The 20,595-nt window shown below is 44.6% G+C and overlaps 1 protein-coding gene across 1 annotated transcript in view; it reads left to right on the top strand.

Annotated features, from left to right (window-relative positions):
- The window catches only part of LOC144819485 (uncharacterized), a 646,675-nt gene that overhangs the window by 418,882 nt on the left and 207,198 nt on the right, over positions 1–20,595 (top strand). The window contains exon 8 of the mRNA XM_078677349.1: positions 4,050–4,228. Within this exon, the coding sequence (XP_078533475.1) occupies positions 4,050–4,228 (179 nt within the window). The remainder of the gene's footprint in view (positions 1–4,049; positions 4,229–20,595) is intronic.

Below are 20,595 nucleotides of genomic sequence, written 5' to 3'. Positions count from 1 at the left end.
CGCATCTTCGTCCTATGCTGTTTCATGTGCCTCATGTGTGGGCGGTGGTGTTCTGTCTTCAGCACTGTGTGGCAGTGATACATCAGGGGCAGGATGTGGAATGTCTGCCACACTATGTGGCACTGACCTTTCAGGAGGCGGAGATGGGGATGGAGTGGTAGCAGCAGCATTCATCAGCGCCAGGCCTTGTGGCAGCAATGCCATGAGGAGGGTCTTTAGGTCAATGACGAACCCAGCTACCTCTCGCTGGTGTGCGGCAGTGGCAGCCGCTCTTTCTGCCTGCTTTCGCTCCATGGTCTCCATTATCATCCGCATGTGTCACAACTCCCAGGTGACATCGCTAGAGCCACTCTGACTAGACAGTTGTTCTTGTCTCTGAGTCAGGACTCCAGCGATGTCAGCCATGGTTCTTTGGAGAGCATTAAGCGGACTGTGGGTGTACGTTAGGGACAGTGAGTGGTCCCTGATGGGACTTAGACACCCAAGTATGGCATCTAGTTTGGCTGCGATGCGGTCGAACCCCACCCGCACCTGTTCAGCCAGCTGCTCCTGGCACCCTAACACAAGGTGTTGCAAGGCCATGTGGTCTCTGTGGGGGTCCTGGGAGTCAGCCGTGGTGGTGGGTGCTGCCTGCTGTGTGGTCTGTGCAGGGTGTGGGGTCTCCTCGTAGCAGCTGGGCTGCCCTGCTCCTAGAGGTGGGATGCGGAGGCTGTCCACGAGCTGTTGGAGGCCATTGGGGTCGAAGGTGTGGTGGTCCTCTATGTCATCAGAGAAGAGATGTTCAGCCTGTTCTGCAGGAGGCATTGGATTTCCCTCTGCAATGTGAAGGGGAGATGCAGTTTAACATTGTGCTCACATGTATGTTGACCCATGTGCTCACATGTATGTTGACCCATTGTACATGTATACATTCAGACTGCATGACAGTGTACATTGTGACTCTTTGGGAGGAGCTGCCTATTTGATGCGGGAAAGTGGACATTTTGAAACCATCACGGATGTGTGTTTGTACTTGTACATCATCCTCTCACATTTTCCTGCAATGTCAAATGTGATTTGCCAGTTTCTACACACACGAGGCACCAGTTGTGTCCTCTGTTCTGTTGTGTATGCGTTGCGTTCTGCCTGTTGTGTGTGTGCAGCATTTTAGGGGAGTTGCCCCTGCAACTCTGATTTTGCTGCCCCTTCTCCCTTTCATGCTGTGTGCCTTTGACTTCTGTGCTTATACAGTGCTGAGATGTTGCATACTTGGGAACATTGGTCTCTTGGTGGGAGTTGGGGGTCTGGGGCATGGTTTGTCCGCAGATGTGCTCTACCTAATTGTGCATGTGTGCCATTGTGCCCATCTCCCCCCGTCCCCCCAGTCCCTGGTCGTTTCTCACCCTGGTGCTGTTGTGTCCAGTCATGTTGAGCAGTGTCTGGTCCCTCAACTCCTGCCACCGTCTCCCCACTGATGACTGTTTACACCATTTCTTCCATCTCGTCCAGCTCCTCCTGTGGTGCTGGACTCCCACCTCCAGTCTGTATTGCTGCTGTCCGGTTGTTGGCGAGTTTCTGTTTGGTTTTGCGCCATCACATCATTCCAGCGCCTCTTGACCTCTTCCATAGTCCTCTTCAGCACTCTGACTGCATTCACTTTGTCCACATTGGACTGCCATATTCCATTTTTTGTTACCAATGACACAGTGGAGGTGACAAACAGTAGTTGATGGTGTTCTATCACCTCCGTTATCGGGATCCTGTTTTCCTGCGGACTGAACCACGTCTTCCTCTTCTTCTTGTCCTTGCCCTTCCCTGACCCCGAGGTCCCAGGCTGGTCCTCTGGGGGGCTTGTGTGTTGTTTTCTTTTGAATGAAGACTCTGCAGTAGTTAAGATGCTGCTCGTAAAATACCTTGTGAATAGCAAACAACCCTAAACGAACACAAAAGTGTAGGTTTATCTTTGTGAATCAAGCCCAATGTTGCTTCTCTTCTTGAGAATGGTATGAGTGAGAGGAATAAGTTACCTAGAACATGGAAGGGGTTGGTGATGTAAAAAGGTTGTTACTGTGATTTCTAATGATGATAACAGGTGCTTGGTAGAGCATTCTACTCTGGTTGTGGCTGTCCTCTTTGTATATTGCATTGGTCAGATTGCCACCCTGTGCTGGTGCATTCAGGCAGTATATCGGACACCCAACAGAACCATAAAATTTAAATATATAGTTGTTTAGAATATGCCAATTTATCTGTCATTTATTCTTTTGGTATCAGCAAAGTTTCCCATATGTGTAGTCCACCTTTAATATCACATATCAAATTTGAGTATCAAAAAAATAATATCACGTATCAATTCTCTTACATAGTTCTTTTATTACTCTGAGGATATTTCTGTTGCAGCCACTTTTAACCACTGCCACCTCACTCTAAATTGATATGTTGTGAAGTAGAGAAGCATGATGTCCACTGTTGTATTTGTATGTGTAAAACAACTGAACACATTGTGGACAATGTGGTATTTAACAATATTGTGTGCTAAATAAATGGCAAATAACAATATAATAATTGACAACTTGTGATGCACCCAGTCACCGATTATAAAGAAAAGACATCAGAACTCAAATGTAATAAGTTATTGCAGTTGATTTCTGATGTCACAATGCCTGCTGAAGAACATGAAGAATTAAATAAATGTGTTCTTTCTGCGTCTCACTGTAAGCTAGAAAAATAAAGCAGCATGTGAATGGCGTGTAAGAAAAGTAATGTTTAATTTTCGTTGCTTTAAGCAGCTGCTCCATGACCTGACCTGCTTTCCACCACGGCTTCCGGCTCTGGCAGTGGGCATTGTGACGTCAGAACTCAGTTCTAATAACTTAGTACAGTTGTGTTCCGACGTCTTTTCTTTATAATCGGTAATTGGGTGCATCACAAGCCGACGATTATAAAGAAATTAGGGACGGGCATTTATACAAGGATTGCAGAATCCCATATATTTGGTGATTCTGAGTCCAATATGTTATACACATTATGTTTAAGATGATTGTTTCTAATAATTGTTTGCACAAATATCAAACAGATTTTCTATGTGTTTCATTTTGCACTAGAGCTTATATTTTTATTCTCAATGTTTGCAAACATTCTGGCTCTTTGATATGAAAGAACTAAGCACCAAGGTTTTTAAGAGGTTTGTGAGGTAGGTGATGGTGGGACCTGTATTACATGGGATAAAGCACCCTCTGGTGTACATGATAATGATATTGGAAACCTCCTTGGAGTTCCGTAACTCAGTGATATGCAATTTCCTTCTAATGTGTGGCAGGGAGTACTTTATCCCTTATATTACTTTTGAGCTATTATTATTGTCAGCTTACTTCACACATAAATTTCTGTGATTTGTTCTATCTTATTCCTGCAATGAGATTGAAATACTCTTGAAATAATCACGCATCTAAATTTGTGGTTGTTGCTCACTTCAAACTTGGATATGATTTACTCAGGAATTTGTAGGAGTTAGACACTCTACCTAGTAGATAAAAGGTTTATAAATCATGCCTCTAAGTCAGCACGTTTTACTTATGGAAGTTCATGAGTAGTTCATACATTGCTCTAGAATAAGACAAGACTACTTATACCCTCATATTGTGTGACCTGTAAACTGTGAAGGGCCAAGTAGCAGTAATTCCACAGTTGGGAAATAACAGGGATTTTAACAGGCCACTAGTAATGCGGGCAAAAGCCAACAGTACTTCACCCATAGTGTAAAAAAGGCCCAATTTTGTTTCAAGAAGTTAAATGCAATGTAGTGCCTACACAAGAATCCATGTACATGTCATATTACATTTGTAACTTCAGAAAAGTGTGCCGAAACATGCTCACATCCAAGAAAAACAATAACAGAATCAGACTGACTCTCCATTCCACATGCATTTTTTCAATTCATGTCCAGTTAAAAAAAGCAATCTGCAAAATAATGTATTTTGCATGTCTATAAACATTTATTTTCTGTCTATTAATTTATTTTCATTTAAAAAATGGTTATAATAACACGGTTAAATAATTGTGCTTCACAGGTCCTGATCTCCTGGTGTTGGTTGTTGGCTCAGATATTAGCCGTTGCCCAAACACCCCAAAACCAACGTGCCGTGGGTACCTACACAAGCGAACTCACTCAGGAATTCTAAAGGGCTGGAGGAAAAGATGGTTTGTTCTAAAGCATGATGGTTGCCTTTATTACTACAAGCAGAAAAAGGTAACTAAGACTACAATCTTCTAATTATATTTTTGCATGATTTTAGAAAGTATTACTAAAATTATTGCTCTCAGAATCTGGTTGGTTAAATTGGGAGGGAGGTACCTCTTGCATTGTAATAAATACAATCTGTTTATCTCAAAATACAGTTCAATAGAAACTGTGTTTAGCCCCTGATAGCTGTGGCACAAGCGGCAGGCAACAACCCAGAGGAATGTATATTACGTTCAAGCAGAATCAACTGGCATTAAAGTTTAGAGCGCTATAAAATTCTCAAATCAATTTAAAAAATGTAAGAAAGATGTAACTGACAAAATGATATAACATGATTAAAAATTATTTTGGGAAGTGAATATACAGATTTTGAAAGTTTTAAAGCAAAGGGTATTAAGAAATGGAACTGAAGATATGGATTTTAAAAGTTTTGAGCCAAAAGTATCAAGAAATGGCAAGTGATTTTACCTTAGGACTTTGTTACTTTTCTGTTTCTAAAACTCCTTAGCAAGCAGTGGCGGCTGGTAGGGAATGGGGGTGGGTGCTGCGGCGGGCTGGTGGAGGTTGAAAAATCCAAAATATATAAAATAAACACTTGCCTTTTCTGTCATCTCCTTCTGTGAGAAAAGACAAATGTCAGAAAGACATCGCTGGCTGAAAAAATGTATGTTACTTGGATCCTCATTTGAGAGATTTTTTTTTTTTTTTGTAAAACAATTTTTATTGCAGAGGTAATGCGGGTCATATCATTCATACACCAGTTAGGACTTAGTATCGCTTCCACATTTGTGCTTTCGCCAATTATTTACACAGCCTTACAACCCACATCCCGGAGGCTGGGCGGCAGCTAATCACTCATCATGCCGTATAATTTCCAGTCCCAAATGGGTCAGTGAATCAACCCCCTCTGCTTTTGGGTGTTCTGCCCCTCGGTGTGTCCTCTCGTTCCATGGTGATGTAAATGCTCCCTACGCAGTAGTGCTCTGTTTAAACATTTTCTCCCACCCCCCTCCCTGTGTCCCTGGTGTCTGAACCAAAGCGCCATGGTTGCGAACTCGGGTGAGTCGGTGTATGTAGGATCTTGGAAACAAAGTTCAAGTATGTGTGTCTGGTGTTAGTGCGGTGCCCTATCCTGCCTCCTCAGGGGTCTCCCCCGCGTGGTACTTCCCCTTCTTCCTCCCTCGTTTCTACACTGTCCCTCAGTTCCTGGACTAGGGTCTCCCATGCTAGTGCCGCTTCTTGCGCTTTCTCGTTCGCCGTGCGCCTAGCTAGCTGGTACCGGAGTGTGCTCTCTGCAGTTGCCCACTTTAGAAATTCATGCAGCCATTTATGGTGTGTTGGTGCTGTTTTGGATTTCCACCCCCTAGTGAGTTCCCTCTTCGCAATCAGTAGGCCCATGTCTATGAATTTGCTCGATATTTTCGTTTTGCGTGTGTGTGGGAACCAGTGCAGGAGGGTGACCGCGCTATCGTAATGCAGGGATCGTTCTGTGACTTCATTTAGGGTGTCTCCGATCCCCTCCCAATAATCCCGCAATTGTGGACAGTCCCTGAGCATGTGTAGTAAGTCGGCACCTAGTAGCGCGCACCTGGGGCATGCTGCATCCGTCGCGCCAAAGTATTGTATTATTTTACTCGGAGTGAGGTAGGCCCTATGCAGGATGTAGAGGTGTATTAATTGGAAACGGGCATTTCTGGTGCTTTTCCTGGCTCGTTGGATAAGATGGGACCACGTCGCGTCCGGGATCTCTTTTTGCAGGTCATTTTCCCAGTGGTTTTTGAGGCGTGTTAACGGCAGAATGTTTTCGGTGCTCATGCGGGAGTAGAGACATGAGACCGCCTTGAAAGTGCCAGCTGTCATCATCGTGTATTGGCACGCCAATGACAATTTAGGTTCTGCCAGTCCCGCCCCCCAGTGTTTCTGAAGTGCCTCCACCACTGCCGCATGCAATAAGTAGTCCCCACGTGGGAGGCCATACTGTTCTTGCAGAGTCTGGAAGTCCGTCAAGACTCCGTCGGCGTATAAGTCTCCTATCACGTGGAGGCCCGCTTCCTCCCATAGTTGAAGGTTCGACCAGTCCCCTCCGTGCGGAAGCGCCGTCACCATTCCTAACGGAATCTCGGGTGCGTATGGGCGTCCCGGACCCGCACGCCGCTGCATGCGATTCCAGCACATACGTAGAGTCCTTTCCTCCAGGGTCAACCCCTTCACTAACAACTTCTGTTGCAGGGCTATATATGCCAGTATGTGGCGGGGGGTGCCCGTATCCCTCTCCTGGTCGGGTCCCCTGTACACCCTCGCCACCTCCTGCGTAAAGAATTGAAGTTGTGCCGCTCTCATTTGAGAGATACTTGTGAAATTTACTGAAGTCCTTAGTGATTACCAGCGGTCCATGATCTCTCCCAGATAACACACCACTACAATGTAGCCATGCTTCTATTAGAACACATGTTCCTGGTGTTAAAAATGTCTACATTGTTCTCTGGCAGGGCAGCATTTCACATTTAATTGGGATGCTAATTACAGATACGAGCTGAAAAGTAGACTGCAGATCTGGTAATTTTCAGTTTGCATTTTGGACAAATCTGCATATTCATTTAAAAAGTTACTTTTCTACTACAGATCCCAAAAATGTAAATTTACTCCTTAATTCGATTAATTAATTTTTTTTAATTCTTTTTATTAACTTTTGCTCAGATGACCTTACTAACCAGCAATTACTACAATCTGTACATGGTTGACTTCTCAATATCCCCACATTTTTAACCCAGTGAGGTGTGAGGACTCGGATCCTGCTCATTTCAAATAAACCCCCCAACATGTAGCACACCATTCGTACAGTGGTTATATACAACATCATACCAAGTCAGGTGTCTGCACCATCTGGTCCAGACCCATCCGGTGTGGGCTCCTCAAGTTCCAATCCCTCTCTATATTTACACCATGGTGACCATATGTTCCCCCCTGAATTCGATTTTTGATAACATAGTGGAAAATAACTTATAAGCAAGACTCTACAATGTTCCTGGGCTGTATTGTAAAAAGCAAAAAATGTTCACCATTAAGCCTGCTTAAGGATAATGTAACAGCCTAGTCAGTCACAAACAGCTTTTGGAAACTTCCCACTGTGGGGTTATACATTTCTTTAATATTTAGTAAGTCACATTGTTTACACAAAGCATACAGGGCACACTGAAAGGTAATTTACCTAATGTTAAAAGTAGATTTTCTACATGGCACAACACATTCCTATGCCATGTCTTATTCCAATGATTTCAAATTGAAGTCAGCCAAGACACATTGGCATTATTTGTTATTTATGTGTGTAGTGTAACTGCACATTGTGTAAATATACCTATATTAAAGGCAGAGGTAAAGTATTCAAAAAGTAGAGAAATTCTGATATTGTTAAATAGAATACATTTCCACCGACTTCTAAAGAACGTAGTATTCACCCATAATTAAATATAATCTTCCTTATTTTCCATATTGGCAAACAGCATTTCTGAGGTTACAATTATGCCAGTCGTCATTCTGTGAATCAGAGCTGTAATTTTGGCATATGCATTTACTTGCACACCTATGTTGAACTCAGCTGTGCATAGTAGCTTTGTAAATCAGACCCACTGTGTCTCAAAGTAATGAACTACTAACATTTAATTGTCCTTAACTCCAGTTTTAACAATGGCAAATTCAACTTTTCAGCAGATTAGCCTAGCTATGGGAACAATCATTGGCAATCCAATCTTTTTTCCTTGCACATCTTTGTATACAAATTTAGGTTCAAGGCACCATTGTTGAACATCCTCCAGTACTCAATAGTCTTTTCAGAAGAAGCCTTTTTTTGGTTCTAGGGGGGCTGATTCCCTCAGAATCCTGAGAGTTACATCAACCTCCTGGACAGTTCGCTTTCTATCTCCTATTTTCATCCATGGAGGACTATAAAAATAGGTGGATAATTGCTGAAGGAGTGCCAAAGTCAAGCCCATCTGGGTCTATCCAAGCCCAAACAAGTCCCGGGGCTGGCCACTATGCCAGTCTGAATCCAGGACAACCTCCTATTCTGTTCTCTCTCAGAGACATGAATTCCTATACAACTACCGAGGTACGTTGTTTAAGGGTGATTTCTTTCTGTCTATCAGTAGAGATTGGAAATACACTTAAGTGAAATGATAATTTGCAATCGCACCCACTAATATTACACTATTCAGGAAGCCCTAAAGTATAAGGCCTCCATATATATTTCTTTTGTCCTAAACAAGACCATAGACCCATAGGGCAAGTTCCAGGCTGAAACATGTTGACCCGACATCTAGATGTCGTGGAAGAGTGACTCATCCACTAAACACTGCTTTGTTTTTAGACTTATCCCTATCCTACTCTTTTTCCCCAATAAAGTTTCACCTAGTATAGGAGATTATTTTAATCCACTCACCACTGTCAACATCAAGACAGGCCCCATCCTGGTGGAGGGTTTGATGTCACTTGTAGAACAACACACTCAAATGACAAGACCAAATGATGATGCCATCCACCGAACTACACTAAGCGAAGATTACATTCACCGCAGTCTGTGAACGTGTGGTTGAGGGTCTCAGAGACAACAGGTTCTGAGACTCTAGTAATGAGGCTTATGTGGTTTATTCCCCCCTTTCTGATAGATAACCAGTACCTCTTGGAAGCTGAATGAACCCCTGCTTCTTCCTCCCTCAATTTTTTTGATCTAGACTATCCAGAATCCCAGCTAACTCTGTTAAAGGCTGAATGCAATGTTTCTCCACCGACCTTTGAAAGGCCATTTAACCACGGAAACAATAAATGTTATTTCCTCAACCTTGATAACGTTAAAATAATTGTTTTCCTTAAATTCTCCCTCAATTGCTGAACCACAAATTTTTGACTGGTAAAACTGCATCTGTTGCACCAAGTAATGTTATCAGTCTGTAATTTGCTGGGTTAGTTATTGTCCTTTTTAATGTACTGGAACCGCTACACACCGTTGTCAAGTAAATCTAAAATTAATGTGTGCAATAAGCTGCTTTTAAATGCTGAAGAAAATCTCATGGCCTAGCTCTGTATTTAGAGCGCAGTTGGAAACCACATGAGTGCCTTTAGACATTGAAGATTTGGTTGTCTGAATTAATCATACTATATCCTTCTCAAATGTGGGGCTCAGATGCACAGTGCTCTCTTCCATTCCTAACTAGTAATGAGTGCAGGGAACTGCTCAATAACACCCTCTTGAACCTCCATGTCCAATGCTCTAATTTTACTGAGAGCTATATGATTTTTCTGAGATTGAGCAGTACCTCATGCTGCAAAGATCTAAAAGCCATTCATGTTCCTCTTGTAAAGAATATATTGTTAACCATTATGCCCCACTAAGCTCATGGGTCTTCCGTTAGCTGTACCTGCTTACATTCCCCTATATCTTCCATCAGCCCAGAAATATAGGACCTGGAAATTCTCTCATATGCATTTATCAAATAAGTCACAACTATGAAACAGGTCTTCGTCATAGCAAATTCTCACATTCTCCCAAATGGACAAATTATTGCATTTATCAGAGTTCACCCTTAATTTTCAACATCCTTAAGCAAAATCACTTAATTTCTGAACACTTAATTCATGGTGCCCTCATGAAAAAACAAATGTAACTCCTCTAAGTGTGCATATTTCTCTAATTACAGTATAAAAAGACAGACAGCTAAGTATTCTAAAGTGATCCTTAATTAATCGATGATTGCTTTCACACTTTAAGAGAGAAATGTGGTCCACACAGGTAAATCCTCATTAAATTGCCATTCAGTCTCCTTCAGTTTAATCTAACGGTACATCCTCTAGTTTGTTGCCTTGCTTATTTTCTTTTTGTGGAGGGAAAATCTTATCTGGGTTAGTCTTTGTGATCTAACATTGTCAGATTAAATTTAATGTCAAAATTCCCAGCTAATAAAATTATCTTCACAAGGGTGTCCCTCGGATTTCGAAAATACTCCTTGAAGAATACTGTAACAGGAATTCTGTCATTTCCCCAACCAGGCAGGACAGAGTTAGTGAATGGTTGTATTTCTCTTGTGATAGCTTAACCACTCATCCCAGATGATTGTTTAAACTTAAGGTGGACGAGCTAAAATATTATTCAGATTAAATCACTCCTTTTTAATAATAAAGCATTTATTAAAATGGCCTGATCATCTTTAGAGTCCTATCCTTCCCCTTTAACTGCCATTGTAACAAGACTGACCTGCCTGTGTTTGCCTCACACTTGAAGTGCGGCTAGAGGCAAGTCAGGGCCATTGGTTGGTTTTGAACCTGTATAAGGCTCTTAAAGCAGACAGAACTCTATCTCCCTAAGGCCCAGACAGAGATGGTATCTACAGGAACCCTCTCAAAGACAGAGAGTGGAACACATCTTGCGCCCAGGTGCAGCAGATAGCAAGCAATGGCAGATTTAAACTGGCACATTTCAAATTCCTGCACTATACTTATCTTACCCTACTAAGACTACATAAAATGTACGTGAACTGGCCCTCCTAATGTACTAAATGCAGGAGGGTGGAGGGGGGATGCCATGTTCTTACATATGTTCTGGACATTCAGATTTATAGCTGAATACTTAGTAGACGTTACCGTGATTGTGAAGCGAGTAACTTATATTAGACGCGATAATACAATAAAACATTGTTTGCTTGGTGTCATCCCAAAACCTAAAAAGCACAGATCCAATATACATTTGCCACTGAGGCCTGTTGCTGAGAAGCATAGAATGCAATACATTGGCTGTCCACCAGGATCTCCCTGGTGTGTGCATGGGAATTAGACACACTGGAATGGGCCCATGTAGAAGAAAGACTCATGAACAAGGTCAGGACAGACAAGGGGCAGTAATGAAAATTGATTGATCAGACTGCTTGATGGGGAAGACTAGAAATATATGGAGTATAACAGGATTATCTAATCAATGTATAAGTAAAGGACATAATGCAGCTGGACTAGCCTGAACCCTCAGTTGATGGCGAGTAATGCATCACAAAGACATGTCCAAAAGTAGCACTGTTTCTCAAGTTAACAGAGTATGCATGTAATTCCAATATTGTTGGAAAAATGCTTCTGTAGTGTCATGAGTAGACATCAACAAATGTGATGTGTGCTCAATGACCTAAATCGCATGTTACAGGATGTCGAATGGGAAGTGTACTATGTTTGGTATAATGCAACAGTTGTTGATGACAGCAGAAATAAAAGTTAAGTTATAAAAAGGGGAGGAGGACCACAACAACTGAAGCCTATTTGAAAAGGTGCTGTTTAAGGAGATGCTGTTATGATGCTGATACTAAATTTGGCTGTGGCTGCTTAGGTGCAAACCACATAAGCTTCCCATATCTTCATTGAAATTGATTCTGAAGGAATTAATTAATAAAAAAGACCTGCCAGAAGTAGTCCAATGGCATACTTTCATCTACTTCCAAGAAACAAAATTTTACTTTCATATTAGGGGTGGCATGGTTCTCAAAAGGTCAGTAGAATCCACTGGTAAAGTCAACAAAAAAAGCCTGATGTGAGTTGAAACACACTTCTTTCAGATATCTGCTCTTCCATGATTTGAGGGATTGGATACTTTGGGTAATCTCCCAGCAGAGCATGCAATCTTTTACTGAACTCCTGGAAGAATTCACAGTTCTCTTGACCAAATTTTACCACAACCTGCAGCTCCAACAAGCCCTCTCTCTCTCTCTATCTTATCAATGTTGATATACTGCGGGACTGCGGCCCATTACAGGTGAAACTCATCATCTCAGAGATATCAGAAAAGAAAAAGCTTTCCATAGTTTACAAGTCGTTAATTATCCACCTTCCTGGCACATTACTCATTCTTAGGCAGGCCTGGAAAGCAGATCTGGAACCTCTCATGGATGTGGACTGGCAGGATGCCCTCATGTCTCCTGAGGACAGTTGCCTGCTTGTCAGACTAAACTGCCATGCTACTTCCTCTCTGAACCAGAACACAAGCAACCCAAGACTGGTTTAGGCCTCTTTGGGCCAAGTCACACTTAGGGGATCACAATGAAAACTACAGAAACTGATGGATTAAAAGCTGGAATTAATCCAAGCCACAGGTAAGTACTTGGGGCTGCATACCATGCATGCTCAGCCATGTGCAAATCAGCTTTTGTCATACTTCAATGGAAACGGTTCATCCTGAACTACCAAGGCAGCTCCTCGCTGAACCAGAACACAATGAACTTATGACCGGTTTGGCCTCAGTTGGTTAAAGCTTGCTTCCACTGGCACAGTGAGTATGGAACCAGCATCTGGGCATCCCCATCACATATACATTATCGCCCTAAGTGCTAGTGGTATTCAGGGTGATGTACCTACACAGGCCAGATAGGTATATTCAGCATTACTTGCAAACTGGGACTAGAACAGGATGACTTAAAACATGATCATATCTGTAGTATGCTCCTTGTTGTCTATAGTTGAGTTATACTTAGTGTAAGCTCATTATGTTTGGATGAGTAAGAAATCCTAAGGCAGTAATAACTATATCTTGTGCTATATTTAGGACCAATGAGCCTTATGTTCTTCACAAACGCATGTGCTTTGCTGATTAATCTGCCCAGCATAAGCACACATTCAAAAGCCATCCCATATTGAGCCGAGAAAAGGTTGGAAAGATACCACACCCACTATGGGCGTGGACAAGGGATCACCTGTAGGGAGCTACACTAATGAGCAGTTGCCTATGCACGCTGGATGATGCCTATGTATATACACGCCGACGCACAAACACCAAAGTTATTTTCCCAAATTACGGATTAGACTTTCTAGTCCGAGCTCAGCAGACGTGAATTTCTGAATTTCACAAGATAAATAGAGGTACAATGTGGGGGAGACATCTTGATGAAGTAAGTCGGGTGAGAGTATTCTTGCCACTATGCCCTAAGACCAGCAAGGGCATTATTCGACTAGAACAGCAGAGTATTTTTAGCCATACTTATACTCCTGCAGTGTGTGACTGCAGGGTCCACCGCCTCGGAGAATCAATATCGCAGGGTAATAACGTAATATAAGTAGGTTCGAGATTCTTTCTTTTATAATGATAATACACGATGCTTTTAACAATTGTTTGTGTTCAATAAAAGCCTCATTAAACTCTGCGATGCCTAATCACGTGTATTGCACTGCCTGTGACGTGTGTAGGTGCGCCTACTCGGGCTACTTAGGGAGTCGCTCACGCTCCCCGAGTAGGTAGGAAACTTACTGCGTGAAGGACAATGCAGTGGGTAAAAAAAACAGACACTGTATATATCAAATTAAGATATTTCCCTGAAGTAGCCACGTGTCGTACAAGGGGCATTTCGTTCATCCATTCATATGTAAGTTCCAGCATGTTTGAAACAGATTGTATGGCACAGATTTCACTGCGCTGGCTATGCTCACGTTTATCTTAGCTATGTGCAGCCATTTTAGCTCAAAATATGGCTTTCTCATTGTTTCCACCGTAGAAAATTACACAGGATGGTGAAAAAACCATAAGTTACAAGTTTATACACAATACCTGCATGCTTTAGAGCACATGCAACCACCGGCTAGGAAGAAAAACTAGCAACCCGGTCCTGAAAAAAGCCATATTGACCCGATGGGCTTTAGAAATAATGGCTGAAACACATAGACTGAGGATGTGGGGGGTCATCATTATCTCACAGCACATCCACTATTGTTTTTAATCTGACCCAAGGTGTCCATGATTAAAATTACCTTGAGTGGTGGATTACCTTCAGTTAATTTTAATTCCCTGATTCCAACAAATTCACACAAAAAAACACTCCGCTATAACTCAGGGATCGCAGTACACCCAGATGTACGAGGCATCCAGGGTGGGAACCCTATAATGAATCATGCCACTAACTAGCGTTAGTGTCTCAGGGTTCTTTTAAAAAGCCAAAGGGTTTCCCCAATCGCATGAGTGAGGGACATCTCATGATGTTCTGAAAAGTGGTAGCAGGCTCGTTTTTCTTGATTGTTGTATTTAAAATAGAGAAGTCAAGTCAAGTCAAGTGAAGATTTGTATAGCGCACTACTCACCCAGAGGGTCTCAAGGCGCTTGAGGGAGGGGGTGTACGTTACTTATCGAATATCCAAGTTTCAAGTAGAGGTGGTTCTGTGTGAGGCGGAGGTGGGTGGGGAGAGAATTCCAGGTTTTGGCCGCTAAGTAGGAGAAGGATCTTCCTCCCATGGTGGATCTTTGGATGCGAGGAATCGCGGCAAGGGCTTGATTGGACGATCGTAGTTGGCGGGAGGGGGTGTAAAAGTTCAGGCGCGTGTTGAGGTATTCGGGTCCGTGGTCATAAAGGGATTTGTGTGCGTGGGTGAGGAGACGGAACGTTATTCTCTTGTTGACGGGGAGCCAGTGGAGGTCTTTCAGGTGATCGGAAATGTGAGCCTGGTGGGGGATGTCTAGGATGAGTCTGGCTGAGGCGTTCTGGATGCGTTGGAGTTTTTTCTGTAGTTTGGCTGTGGTTCCGGCGTAAAGGTGTTTCCGTAGTCCAATCGGCTAGTGACCAGTGCATGGGTGACCGTCTTTCTTGTTTCGGTGGGGATCCAGCGGAAGATTTTTTTGAGCATACGTAGGATGTTGAAGCATGATGATGAGACGGCGTTGACTTGTTTAGTCATCGAGAGGGAGGATTCTAGGATGAAGCCCAGGTTATGTGCGTGGTCCGTTGGTTTGGGTGCGTTTCCCAGGGCCGGTGACCACCATGAGTCGTCCCAAGCGGAGGGGGATGATCCTAAGATGAGGACTTCCGTTTTGTCCGAGTTTAGTTTTAAACGGCTGTTCTTCATCCACTCGGCCACTTCTTTCATCCCATCGTGTAGGTTGGTTTTGGCGGAGTTTGGGTCTTTGGTGAGGGAGAGGATCAGCTGGGTGTCGTCTGCGTAGGAGATGATGTTGAGGTTGTGTTGGCACGCGATGGATGCGAGGGGACTCATGTATACATTGCAGAGGGTGGGACTGAGTGATGATCCTTGTGGAACGCCGCAGATGACTTCAGTGGCTTCCGATTTGAAAGGGGGAGGCGGACTCTCTGGGTTCTTCCGGCGAGGAACGAGATGATACAGTTCAATGCTTTTCCTTGTATTCCGACGTTGCTGAGGCGTTGTATAAGGGTGCTATGGCAGACTGTGTCGAAGGCTGCGGAGAGGTCAAGTAAGATGAGGGCAGCTGTTTCTCCGTTGTCCAGTAGAGTTCGAATGTCATCTGTTGCTGCGATGAGGGCGGTCTCGGTGCTGTGTTTGGCTCGGAAGCTGGACTGTGATGGGTCGAGGGAGCCGTTGGATTCGAGGAAGGCGGCGAGCTGACTGTTGACGGTTTTCTCAATGACTTTGGCAGGGAACGGGAGGAGCGAAATGGGACGGTAGTTCTTAAGTTCAGTGGGGTCTGCTGTGGGTTTCTTCAGGAGGGCGCTGAGTTTGGCATGTTTCCATCTTTCCGGGAAGGTAGCGGAGTTGAGGGAGCAGTTGATGACATCTCGGAGATGGGGTGCGATAATGGAGACTGCTTTGTTGAAAATGTGGTGGGGACATGGGTTGGTTGGCGATCCTGAGTGGATGGAGTTCATCTAGCGGATGGTGTCTTCAGTGGTGATTGGGTTCCAGGCACAAAGGTTGTTGGAGGGGGGTTTTGGTTCGGAGGCGGGTGGGGTGGACTGGTCGCCAAAGCTGTTATGTATGTCAGCGATTTTGTTGTGGAAGAACGAGGCTAGAGAGTCGCAGAGGTCTTGAGAGGGAGTGATGTCGTTGGTGCCGGCGGTGGGGTTGGTAAACTCTTTGATGATTTTGAATAGTTCCTTGCTGTTGTGGGCGTTGTTGTAGAGTCGATCCTTGAATGCTGATTTCTTGGTGGATCGGATTAGTTGGTGGTGTTTGCGGGTGGCGTTCTTGAAGGTGGCCAAGTTGTCGGTGGTTGGGTTTTTTCGCCAGGCGTTCTCGAGGGTGCGACAGATCTTCTTGGATATCTTAAGGTCATTATTGAACTAGGGGGCTTTTTTGCTACCTTGCTTGATTTGATGGTTTTTCAAGGGTGCTAATTCGTCGGCGCTGTGGGTGATCCATTGCGTGAGGTTGATGGCTGCTTGGTTTGGGTCCAATGATTTGGCAGGAGGGTTTTGGTGAAGCGATGTGAAGAGCTGGTTGGTGGTAATTTTGTTCCAGTTTCTGCGGGGAATTGGTTGTGGGTGGTTGTGGGTCGTGGTCTCTTTGTAGTTGAAGTGAACGCAGCTGTGGTCCGTCCAATGGAGTCTTGTGGCGTGGTTCCAGGAGATGTGCTTGCTGGAGGAGAAGATTGGGTCGAGCGTGTGCCCGGCATAGTGGGTGGGGGTGTCTACAAGTTGTTTGAGTCCGAGATTGGCGAGGTTGTCCAGAAGGGTGGTGGTGTTGCTGTCACTGTTTTTTTCCAGGTGGTAGTTGAGGTCTCCCAGTAGAATGTAATCCTCGGAGGGGAGGGCGTGTGGGCTGATGAAGTCGGTGATGTCTTCGCTGAATTGTGTGCGGGGTCCTGGTGGCCTGTAGATGAGGGTGCCTCTGAGTGTGGTCTTGGGGTCGGTGTGTATCTGGAAGTGAAGGTGTTCGGCGGCTGCGAGGTTATCGTCGGAACTGGTCGTGATGCGGATGGTGTTCTTATGGACGATGGCGATGCCTCCTTCTGTTTGGTTGATGCGGTCCTTTCGGATGATCTTGTAGCCGTCCGGGATGGCTATGGCGATGTCGGGCGCTGATGAGGCTTTCATCCAGGTTTCTGTAAGAAAGGTGACGTCCGGCGATGTGGTGTCTAGTAGGTTCCATAGTTCAGTTGCGTGTTTGTGAACCGAGCGGGTGTTGAGCAGGATACACTTCAGGTGGTTAGTTACGTAGCTCTGTTTGGAGTTTGTGGGTTTGGTGTGGTTCCTGATGCAGTTGAACTTGCAGGAGTGGCAGGTGAAGGGTCCATGGGTATGTCCTGGGGTGGCTAGATAGCAGTCTGGGAGACGTCCGGGGTTGAGTGTAGCGAGGGTTGCGGCGTCATACGTTATGTGGGTTGAGTGGATTTTGCGGGGGCCAAGGGGTTTGGCGCTGGGCGCGGTCCAGGCGCGGACGGGCGTAGACGGGCTTACCTTTGGCGCGTCTTCGGCGCGGATAGAGCGCGTCCGCTGCGCGCAAATGCATTAGTCATAAGTGGATAGTGGAGGGGGCGGAGCGAGGGAGGAGCAGCTGGGAGGCGGGAGCGGGGTGGAGAGACGGGCTATGAGGCACAACAACAACAAAATGGCAACAAAAACAAAAGCGAAACAGGGCGAGACTGGGGCACAGTCTGTGGTGTCTCCAAGATATGGGCAGAGGCGCAATCGGGCACAAATGACTTAAAAAGCTATGCGAGCAGTGCAATACAATGTAGCTCCACGATACCAGGCAGCTCCAAATGACAATGCAGGCAATGAGAGCAATGCAAAAACAATACAGCGCTACGATATCACAAACAATCACAAAAAATATCACAAATAATAATGCCAGCAATGCGAGCGATGCGCAAATAAACTATCAGCAGCCGTGATCGGAATTAGCGTAATAGCGCTACGATACCAAGAGCCAGGGAGCGTGGGGAGCGACCGCCTCTGAGCGAGTCAGGAGGGTCACAGCGCAGGAACAGACGGGCGATCTGTAGCTATCTGTGGGAGGGAGGAGCAGCTGGGAGGCGGGAGCGGGGTGGAGAGACAGGCTATGAGGCACAACAACAACAAAATGGCAGCAAAAACAAAAGCGAAACAGGGCGAGACTGGGGCACAGTCTGTGGTGTCTCCAAGATATGGGCAGAGGCGCAATCGTGCACAAATGCCTTAAAAAGCAATGCGAGCAGTGCAATACAATGTAGCTCCACGATACCAGGCAGCTCCAAATGACAATGCAGGCAATGAGAGCAATGCAAAAACAATACAGCGCTACGATATCACAAACAATCACAAAAAATATCACAAATAATAATGCCAGCAACGCGAGCGATGCGCAAATCAACTATCAGCAGCAGTGATCAGAATTAGCGTAATAGCGCTACGATACCAAGAACCAGGGAGCGTGGGGAGCGACCGCTTCTGAGCGAGTCAGGAGGGTCACAGCGCAGGAACAGACAGGGCGATCTGTAGCTATCTGTGGGAGGGAGGAGCAGCTGGGAGGCGGGAGCGGGGTGGAGAGACGGGCTATGAGGCACAACAACAACAAAATGGCAGCAAAAACAAAAGCGAAACAGGGCAAGACTGGGGCACAGTCTGTGGTGTCTCCAAGATATGGGCAGAGGCGCAATCGGGCACAAATGACTTAAAAAGCAATGCGAGCAGTGCAATACAATGTAGCTCCACGATACCAGGCAGCTCCAAATGACAATGCAGGCAATGAGAGCAATGCAAAAACAATACAGCGCTACGATATCACAAACAATCACAAAAAATATCACAAATAATAATGCCAGCAATGCGAGCGATGCGCAAATCAACTATCAGCAGCAGTGATCGGAATTAGCGTAATAGCGCTACGATACCAAGAGCCAGGGAGCGTGGGGAGCGACCGCTTCTGAGCAAGTCAGGAGGGTCACGTGCAAAATGTGAAAACACGTGAGAACACGTGCAAAAAATGCAAAATGTGATGGGAGGATGCTTGCAATAAGTTCAACCACTGTCAATCGCTCGGGTAGCGTTCCAACCTATTGTTCTTTTTGTCCACAATGACACCTCAGATTAGACCCAAACATATACAAATTAGTCCTGATTCTGATGCAATGGGAACAGTCCAGCCTGAACTGCCAAGGCAAGCCCTCTCTGAGCAGAAGAGAACACAGGCAACCCAAGACCACCCAAAGTGGTTAAAGGTGTGCTCAGAAGTGGGTGCCTTGCTCACTGTGCTATGGGAACCAAGCTAGATCCACCTGAAGAGTCAAATCTGGTTGAAATAGGTCCTGGGATGCTTGTGGTACAGTTTGGTAAGGACCTGGCATGAAAGTTCAGCTGGACAGCTCCTACTGAAGTAGGGTCAAGACTGTATTGCATATGGCTGAGTCCAAACTGAAAGAGTTTAGCAGGATTGGTCAGTGTCCCAGGGGCAGGTCTGGAGGTCAGAGCAGGGTCCACATAGGTAGAAATTCTATATACTAAGCAATATTAGATGCCCCTCACAGAAGCGGGCATACTGTGTGTGGCAGGGGCATCACAGATGCATGGTGGTGCAGTGTCTTTATTCTATCCAATCACTGGTGCCTGTTTTGAGTGGCACTGAGGGTTGCCAACTTTACATTATCACTATGCATGCCTACAGTCACGTTGTCATGTGGTCACATTTTAGGCCCACGTGGGGACACCACCGTTTAACATGTTCACGTTTTAACTTGACATCTTTTCACAAACATTGAACATTGACATTTGACACACATTTCATTGCGTGCCTGTGCAGGATGATATTACCTGAAATGGCTTTTGATTACACTTACACTTCATAGGCATATTATGAAATACCTTGAACATTCTGCACAGGGGTTATGTTCACTATGCAAAATGTTGTTTTTTGTTTTGTCCGCTCGGTGACAAAGCTATCACAATAGAATCAACAATAGCGGCCCGACTGGCCCTTCCGCATAGCAACATGGGAGATGTATAAACTGCATCACTTCCTTGTTTAGTTAGATGAGAATTTACTGGCACTGTTTCCTGTTTACCTCTGTGAGAAAGGATATCCAGCTCTCCACCAAGACGGGCACCCTCATGACACTTATCCACAGGTAAAAGGGAGTTAGATAACCTTACAGAAATTCTGATAGATTTACTCACCCTGGATACACTAGGATAGGTGGCAGTAGTTAGGAGTACACTATAATACATTATTTATATGCAAACATATATTTTGTGTTACAGCACATTGGTTGAATTTTTTATCTTCTTCACCATTCTCATAATACTGATTACGTCATTCTGTTTCCTTCTATTGGTTATTGCAACACACATATTTTACTCAAGAATCACAATTATAACATGCTTTATGTGGTCATACACTCGAACAGCAATGATAAAATCAGGCAGGTCATCAATACACAGTGGCATATTCTCCCCATACGGACGAGAACAGATTGATTCTACCTAAACCACTGTTTGTGTTTCTATGCAATAGAAACTTGAGGGATAGACTGGTAAAAGTAAGACCAAAGACCAACTCTCAGTTGGTTCAGAAATACATCACTGTATTCAATCCAATCAAAGGCAACCACCGCTGTGGCCTTTGCTATGCATGTGATACAGCCATTGTCTCTGACACTATCACAAATGGTAAGAAGACAGTAAACCTTGGGTGTATGACTA

This window comes from Lissotriton helveticus, chromosome 2_1, assembly GCF_964261635.1.
Source record: "Lissotriton helveticus chromosome 2_1, aLisHel1.1, whole genome shotgun sequence".
NCBI lineage: Eukaryota > Metazoa > Chordata > Amphibia > Caudata > Salamandridae > Lissotriton > Lissotriton helveticus.
Note: the sequence above shows the minus strand (reverse complement) of the source record. Positions and strands in the feature narration are given on the sequence as shown.